The sequence below is a fragment of the Orycteropus afer genome, unplaced genomic scaffold, assembly GCF_000298275.1.
Source record: "Orycteropus afer afer isolate SDZICR_OR568_19922 unplaced genomic scaffold, OryAfe1.0 scaffold00122, whole genome shotgun sequence".
NCBI lineage: Eukaryota > Metazoa > Chordata > Mammalia > Tubulidentata > Orycteropodidae > Orycteropus > Orycteropus afer.
The window spans coordinates 6,658,946-6,668,264 of NW_006921709.1; the positions used below are offsets into that span (position 1 = coordinate 6,658,946).

General features: G+C 37.5%; 1 protein-coding gene across 1 annotated transcript in view; it reads left to right on the forward strand.

The window, feature by feature from the left end:
• The window catches only part of ANKRD55 (ankyrin repeat domain 55), a 231,143-nt gene that overhangs the window by 102,184 nt on the left and 119,640 nt on the right, over nucleotides 1-9,319 (forward strand). Inside the window, exon 4 of the mRNA XM_007944167.2 lies at nucleotides 6,439-6,548. Coding sequence (XP_007942358.1) covers nucleotides 6,439-6,548 — 110 coding nt within the window. The remainder of the gene's footprint in view (nucleotides 1-6,438; nucleotides 6,549-9,319) is intronic.

Consider the following 9,319-nt stretch of genomic DNA (forward strand, 5'->3'; position numbering starts at 1 on the left):
TAATATTTACTTCCTAACAAAGTTTATCACAATTGAAGGGAAAAGCATACATGGAATCACTGAGCACAGAGGAGGTCCAAAAATAATTTCTTAACTCTGAATATTGACCATGGGTTTCAGATATATTCAATGGTGTTCTGATTTTTTCTGAAAAAGACAAAGAAAGGAAAAGAAAACCACATATACACACAGTTCCAGGAAATGTTGCAAAATGATAAAAAGTGTTTCAAGTACAGCCCCATTGCTAGATCTGTTTTTTGAGAACAACAAACTTTGGCAACCCTAAAATTTGTTTAGTATGGCTTATTTTATGTCTCTTGGTCATAGTTTTTCCTTTTAACTCGAGAATTTGATGAGATGAACTTTAACAACTAAAAACAGATTTAATACATTAGTATACAATGATTCAAGACTGACAATGCCAGAAAAATATTTGCTTCTTCTAAAATGTAGATATCATTGATCAGTTCTACAAAACCATATTAAGTATTTTAAACTCTTATTTAAAAAAATTTATTATGGTAAAATATATATAATAAAAAGTTTGCCATTTCAACTGTTTTTCAGCATACAGTTCAGTAACATTAATTATATTCACCAAGTTGTCCTACCTTCATCACTACTTTCAAATATTTTTCATCACCCTAAAGAGAAACTCAGTACCCTTTTACCAGTAGCTCCCATTACCTCCTTTCCCCAACCCCTGGAACCACTAATAAACGTTTTCTCTATGCATTCAACTGTTCCAGATATTTCCTATCAGTGGGGTCATACGGTATTTGTCCTTTGGTATCTGACTTATTTCACTCAGCATAATGTTTTAAAGATTCATCCATGTCAGAGCATATATCAGAACTTTATGTTCTTTATGAATAATATTTCATTGTATGTATATACCGCATTTTATTTATTCATTCATTTTTTGCTGGATGCTTAGGTTTTTTCCACCTTTTGGCTGTTGTAAATAACCAATAAATTACAATGAATGTTTGTGTACAAATATCTGTTTGAGTTCCTACTTTCAGGTCTGTTGAGTATTTACCTAGAAATGGAACTGCTGGGTCATATGGCAATTATATATTTAACATTTTGTGGAAGCATCAAACGGTTTTCCGCAATGGCTTCACCATTTTACATTCCTATCAGCGATGCACAAGAGTTCTAAATTTCTCCACACTCGTCCCCACATTTCTCATTTTCCATTTTTCTCATAATCCTGGTAGGTGTGAAGTCCTATCTCACTTTGGCTTGGCTTCGCATTTCCTAATGACTAATGATTTTGAACACCTACTTTATGTGTTTCTTGCCATTTGCATATCTCTTTTGGAGAAATATCTATTTAAGTCTTTTGCCAATTTTTTAAAAATTGAGTGGTTTGTGTTTTTGTTGCTGAGTTGCAGAGGTTCTTTACATACTCTAGATAATAAACCCTTACCAGATCGATGATTCCCAAATATTTTCTCCCAATTTATAGGTTGTTTCTTCACTCTCTTGGTAAAGTTCTTTGATATACAAAAATTGTTTATTTTGATGAAGTACAATTTATCTATTCTCTCTTTTGTTACTATTGTTTTTGGTGTCATATCTCAGAGTTCATCTGTCAAAAACAGGGTACTAAAGCTAAGGCTCTATGTTTTTTTCTGGGAGTTTTATGAGTTTAGTCATTATCTTTAGGTTTTTGATCTATTTTGAGTTCATTTTCAGATATGGTATGAGGCATGAGTTCAGATTTATTCTTTTGCATGTGGAGATCCAGTTGTCCTGGTCCCATTTATTAAAGAGATTTTTCTTTCCCCTTTGAATGCACTTGATACACTTGTTAAAAATCTGTTGGGCATTGGTATATATGACTTGTAGATTTTTATGTGCTTTTGTTGATAGATTTTTTTCCAGAGTTTTCAGAACCAAAAATTATTTTCTTATCCTTATTTTTCTTCTTCTCCATGCATTTCTAAAATTCTTACTCTTATATTTCTAATATTGCCTTAGGGAAAATTTTTCAATCATTTTTCTCATCTTATTGGTTTAATATAACATAGTTTTAAGGATAAACAAATATCTTAGAATAAACAAATGGGGGAGGGCAGGAAGCCTGCTTCTGAAGAAAACAGAGTTATCATATTATTCTTAATAATAATAGCTTTATATATTTATAAGTCTATTTATAATTGGGTGAGTAACCCAAGTGGTGTGAATTAATGTAGGAAGAATTTTCCTCAGCATGTGAGTAAGTAAGATCATATCAGTCACTTAAAGAAGTATGGAATAGAGAGTAAGGTTTGGCCTGAGATTAAGATAGGAGATATAGTGGGGAAATGACTCAGCTATAAATGCTGACCAAGGAGGTGACAAGCATGGGATGTGGCAATATCAGTTCTCAATCTGGGGAATTGGCAGACAGCAAGGAGTCCATAAATTTCCTGGGGAAACCTTAGGTGTGCAAAACCCAGCAGTGGGGAACCCGTGGAGGATGCTTTTGTACCTTCATATTCAGGTATTTGGGCTATCAACATCAAAAACATCAGTCAACCAACTGGCAGGGTCCCAGACACCAGAGCTGGGCTCAGATTAGGACTCTATGTATGAGGAAGGGGTTTGATTAGAACAAGCAAGACTTATTCTTACATGTATTAAAATAGAAACTTGGAAACTAGGACCAAGCACATTTATTAGAAAGGAGGTATAGGGTAGAGGTTAAAATTCAGAAATTATATAGGAATGCAACTTTTAGAATTGGACCATGACGTCCAGGAATGACAAGAGTGATTTGGAACTAAGTCCACAGATTGAGAGGCTTGAGATGGTCAATTGTCTCTAATTGTGTGCCATATTGTTTGTGGTTGTTGTTGTTATTAGGTGCTGTTAAGTCAGCTCCAACTCACAGTGACCCTAGGTACAACAGAACAAAACACTACCTGGTCCTGTGCCATCCTCACAATCCTTGCTATATTTGAGCCCATCATTGCAGCCACTGTGTCAATCCATTTCATTGAGGGACTTCCCCTTTTTCGTTGATCTGCCACTTCACCAAGTATGATATTCTTCTCCAGGTAATGGTCCCTTCTGACAACATGACCAAAGTAGGTGAGAAGTCTGGCCATTCTTGCTTCTAAGAAGCATCCCGGCTGCACTTCATCCAGGACTGATTTGTGAGTTCTTCTGGAAGTCCATGGTACTTTCAGTATTCTTTGCCAACACCACAACTCAAAAGCATCAATTCTTCTTCAGTTTTTCTTATTCATTGTCCAGCTTTCAAAGGCATAAGAGGTGATTGAATATACGATGGTTTGGTTAGGCACACATTTGTCTTCAAAGAGACATCCTTGCTCTTCAGCACTGAAAGATGTCTATTGTAGATATGCCCAATGCAATACATTGTCTGATGTCTTGAAAGCTTCTTCCATTGGTGTTGATTGTGAAACCAAGTAAGATGAAGTCTTTGACAACCTCAATCTTTTCTCCATTTATCATGATGTGCTTATTGCTCCATTTCTGAGGATTTTTGTTTACTTTATGTTGAAGTGTGATGCATACTGCAGGCTGTAGTCTTTAATCTTCACCAGTAAGTGCTTCATGTCATTCTCACTTTCAGTAACCAAAGTTGTGTCATCTGCATATTGCAGGTTGTTAATGAGCCTTCCTCCAATCCTGATGCCAGGTTCTTCTTCATATAGTCATATAGACTATTTGTTCAGCATACAGATTGAATAAGTATGGTGAAAGGGAACAAGTCTGACACACTCCCTTCCTGATTTTAAACCATGCAGTATCCCCTTGTTCTGTTTGAATGGCAGCCTCCTGTTCTATGTACAGGTTCCTCCTGAGCACAATTAAGTGTACCGGAATTCCCATTCTCCTCAATGTTACCCATAATTTATTATGATCTATACAACCAAATGATTTTGCATAGTCAATGAAACACAAGTAAACATCTTTCTGGTATTCTTTGCTTTGAGCCAAGATCTATCTGAAATCAGCAATGATATCCCTCATTCCACATTCTCTTCTGAATCCAGCTCATGTTTCTGGAAGTTCTCTGTCAATATACTGCTGCAACTTTTTGAATTATCTTCAGTAAGATTTTACTTGTGTATGATATTGTTACACAATTTCTACATTCTGTGGCATAACCTTTCCTTGGAATGGGTGCAAATATGGATCTCTTCCAGTCAGTTGGCCAAGTAGCTGTCTTCCAAATCTCTTGGCATAGATGAATAAGTGCCTCCAGCATAGCATCTGTTTGTTGAAACATCTCAGTGGGTATTCCATCAATTCCTAGAGCCTTGTTTTTTTGCCAATTCCTTCAGAGCATCTTTGACTTCTTCCTTCAGTACTACTTGTTCTTCATCATATGCTACCTCCTGAAATAGATGAACATTGACCAATTATTTTTGGTACAGTTACTCTGTGTATTCCTTCCATCTTCATTTGATGTTTGTTGCATCATTCAATATTTTGCCCATAGAATTTTTCAATATTACAACTTGAGGCTTGAATTTTTCTTCAGTTCTTTCAGCTTGAGAAATGTTGAATGTGAACATTTGGTTCTCTAACTCCAGGTCTTTGTACATTTCATTATAATAATTGACTTTGTCTTCTCAATCTGCTCTTTGAAATCTTCTGTTCAGCTCTTTTGTCGTGTCATTTCTTCCATTTGCTTTAGCTACTTTACATTCAAGGGCAAGTTCCAGAGTGTCTTCTGACATCCATTTTTGTCTTTTCTTCCTTTCCTGTCTTTTTAATGACCTTTTGCTTTCTTGATGGATGATTCTTGATGTCATCCCACAATTCCGCTGGTCTTTGGTCATTAGTGTTCAATGCATCAAATCTATTCCTTAGATGGTCTCTAAATTCATAGGGATATACTCAAGGTCATATTTTGGCTCTTGTGGACTTGTTTTAATTGTCTTCACTTGCAAGCTGAACTTGCATATGAACAGTTGATAGTTTGTTTCACAGTCAACTCCTGACCTTGTTTTGACTGACAATATTGAGCTTCTCCATCACCTCTTGGCACAGATGTAATCAATCTGATTCTTGTATACTCCATCTGGTGAAGTCCATGTGTATAGCCACCATTTATGTTGCTGAAGAAATGTATTTTGCAATGAATAAGTTCTTGGTCTTGCAGAATTCTATCATGCCATCTCCAGTGTTATTTCTATCACCAAGGCCTTCTTTTCCAACTACCGGAAATTTTTCTTTGTTTCCAACTTTTGCATCCTAATCACCAGCAATAACCAATGCTTTTTGATTGCATGTTTGATCAACTTCACACTGCAGGAGCTGGTAAAAATCTTCAATTTCCTTGTCTTTGGTTTTGGTCATTGGTGCATAAATTTGAATAATAGTAGTATCAACTGGTCTTCCTTGTAGGTGTATGGATATTTTCCTATCACTGACAGCATTGTACTTCAGGATAGATCTTGAAACATTCTTTGTGATGATGAATGCCATGCCATTCCTCTTCAATTTATCATTCCCAGCAGAGCAGATCATTTGGTTGTCTGATTGAAAATGGCCATAACCAGTCCATTTCAGCTCACTAATGCCTGGGATATCGATCTTTATGTGTTCCATTTCAATTCTGAAAACTTCCAATTTTTCTAGATTCATACTTTGTATATTGCATATTCTTAATATTAGTGGATGTTTGCAGCTATTCCTTCTCATTTTGAGTCGTGCCACATCAGCAAATAGAAGTCCCATAAGCTTTACTCCACCCACATCATTAAGGTTGACTCTACTCTGAGGAGGCAGCTCTTCCCCAGTCCTATTTTGAGAGCCTTCTGACCTGAGGGGCTCATTTTCTGACACTATATCAGACAATGTTTCAGGCTATTCATAAATTTTTCCAATAATATATCAGGCAGTGTTTCACTGCTATTCATAAGGTTTTCACTGGCCAATTCTTTGAGAAGTGGATGGCCCCTTCCTTCTTCCAAGTCTGTCTTCTTCTGGAAACTCCGCTGAAACCAGTCCACCATGGGTGACCATGTTTGTATTTGAAATACCAGTGGCATAGCTTCTAGCCTCAAAGCAACACATAAGCCACCACAGTACAACAAACTGACAGACAAGTGGTGGATGTGCCATATGTTGCCTAAGAACAGGTGCAGTCTGAGCATATAAGTAGAATACCACTGGGTGGCCTTAGAAATGGGTAGGGGGAAGCAGAATAAAAGGTCTAGGAATTGATCTGCAGCTGACAGGTCTGCACCATGGATCTCCCAGAAAACTTGAGAATTCACACTTCAAGACCTTTCTTTATTCCTCAGTTGAAGTATTTAGGGTTAAATGATCTTAATCACTTTAAGTCAAAGAAAATATATTTTTAGCCAAACTAAAGATGAAAGGGAAAGACAACTAAAGAAAGTTTGTTGGAATATGATATGCCAGGTTGTGTTATATAATGATGCAGTTGCTGTTATATTTCAGGGTTGGCTTGAAGGCTGTGTGAGTCTACTCAGAAATGGTGCCAAGCATAATATTCCTGATAAAAATGGTCGTCTGCCATTGCATGCTGCCACTGCTGAGCCCGATGTGAGGTAAGTAGCCAGATTGGCACAGCACTCAGGTTGGCAAACACCCAGCTTATATTTGAGGGTCATTCAATCCACCCTCTGTGCTAATAAAGATAAAACCCATGCATTTTTTGAAGTGGCAGCAGAAAAGATCACATCCAAGCAAATCAAAATGTCTTTGAATAGTCTTAGTCACTAATCTCATTTCCCTCCTAGTTCAATAAAGACCCTTTTCCCTTGTCCTTGATTTAAGGAGAAATATTATCTGTCATCATCTGAATTCATATACTCATTCAATCGATTAATTAGTCATTATTGATTCAATAAATATTTATTGAGTGCTTATTTATATACCAAGCACTGTTCTAGCCTTAACAGTTCTATAGTAAGCAAGACAGTATCTCTGACATCATAAAGCTTAGATTCTAGTGAAAGAGTTATGTAGCACATTAGAAAACAAATAAATAAGACAATTTCAGACAGCTATGAGTGCTATTAAGAATATCAAACTGGGGGAAAGCAATGATTAAGCAGAAAGATTAATGTCAAAACCCATGTCATGCCAATATTTATGGGTTAGGAAGAGGAATAGAACCTAGTAAAGGAGACTAAACCAAAAAAACAAACTCACAGCTATCAAGTTGATTCTGACTCATAGTGACCCCACCTTCCAAGATGACATCTCTACGGAAGTAGATTGCCCAGTCTTCCTTCTGAGTATAGGAGACTAAGACAGGGAAATTAGTGAGTGAGAAGAAAAACTAGGAGTGGGTGCTCCTAGAAACCATATGAAATACATTCAAATAAAGTGGATGATCAAGAAGATTACATTTTTCTAAGGCAATTAGGAATCAAGAAAAGAAGTTTGCCCATATCAAATTTAATTCCAGCTTCACTATCTTTGTGTCTAAACGGCCTCATTCTCCATTCTTTTGAAAGCTCTTCAGAGTGATAACAGCATTTCCCACTGTGGAACAGGCAATGTTCTGACCTCTTCCTTAAGCTCTACTGTAGAGAACAAGCCTTTGACAGGAATTTAGCATTCCTCAATCTAGGCCACAAGCCAGCACCAAAGGGGGCATGTTCTGTAGGACTCACTCTCTAACCAACTTGTGTCCAGAACTAAAACACTATGGGGTCTGGGAAAAACCAAGGCCATAAACTCCGAAGTCAAGAGATAGCAGGATTTCCTCATTGCAATCTGCTTTACAGTAAAATAAAAAAAAAGTTGGGAAATTCCAAGTCTATTTCCAAAACTCTCCTCTTATCATCATTGGATTATATGCAGAAATAACAGAAAACTAGGATTTACTGAAAGCCTGACAATAAAAGGAAGTTTAGAGAAGAGACAAAAAACCCAGGCAGCTATCAATAAACATTGTAAAAGAATGACCCCCTTTTGATTAATTAGACAAAAATGAATGACCTTTCTTGACAACCCACATAAATATTTCTTGTTGTAGTTGTTATGTGTCATTGACTCGCTTTCAATTCATAGCGACACTAGGCACAATAGAACAAATACTATCCACTAGTGCACCATCCTCTCAATCTTTGCTATGCTTGAGCCCATCATTGCAGCCACTGTGTCAATCCATCTCATTGAGGGTCTTCTCCTTTTTCACTGACTCTCTACTTTACCAAGTATGATATCCTTCTCCAGGACTGAATCCTTTTGACAACATGATGAAAGTATGTCAGACAAAGTCGAGCCATTCTTGCCACTAAGGAGCATTCAGGTTGTCTCTTTTCCAAGACAAATTTGTTCATTCTTATGGTTGTTTTTGTTATATGCCATCAAGTTGGGCCTGACTCATAGCAACCCCTCCTTGGGTTTTGGTAGTCCATGGTATTTTCAATATTCTTTGTCACACCACAGTGCAAATCCATCAAATCTTCTGCAGTCTTCTTTATTCATTGTCCAGTTCTCACATGCATATGTTGTTGTTGTTAGGTGCCATCAAGTCGATTCCAACTCATAGCAACCTTATGAACAACAGAACGAAACACTACTGACCCTGTGCCATCCTCACAACCTTGCTATACTTGAGCCCATCATTGCAGCCACTGTGTCAATCCATCTTGTTGAGGGTCTCTCCCTTTTTCATTGACCCTCTACTTTGTGGTTGTTGTTATATGCCGTCGAATCAGCCATGACTCATAGCAACCCCTCCTTGGGTTTCTGAGGAGATATCACTATGGAAGTAGATTGCCCAACCTTCCTTCTGAGGAGTGGCTGGTGGGTTTGAACCGCCAGCCTTCTGGTTAGCAGACAAGTGCCTTAGACACTAGGCTACCAGAGCTCCTAGACCCTCTACTTTACCAACCATGATATTCTTCTCCAGGGAATGGTCCCTTCTGACAACGTGACCAAAGTAGGTGAGGCAAAGCCTAGCCATACTTGCTCCCAAGGAGCATCCTGGCTGCAATTTTTCCAGAACAGATTTGTTTGTTCTTCTGGTAGTCCATTGTATTTTCAGTATTCTTTATCAAGACCATAAGTCAAAGACATCAACTCTTCAATCTTCCTTTTTCATTGTTCAGCTTTCATATGTATGTGAGGCTATTAAAAACACCATGCCTTGGATCAAGCATACCTTAGTTTTCAAAGTGAAATCTTTGATCTTCAACACTTTAAAAAGGGCTTTTGCTGCAGGTTTGCTCAGTGCAATATAATGTCTGATTTCTGGAGCTATGGTGGCATAATACCTAAGGCATTTTTGACTGCCAACCAGAAGGCTGGTGGTTCAAACCCACCAGCCACTCCTTGAAAGGAAGATTGGGTAATCTACTTC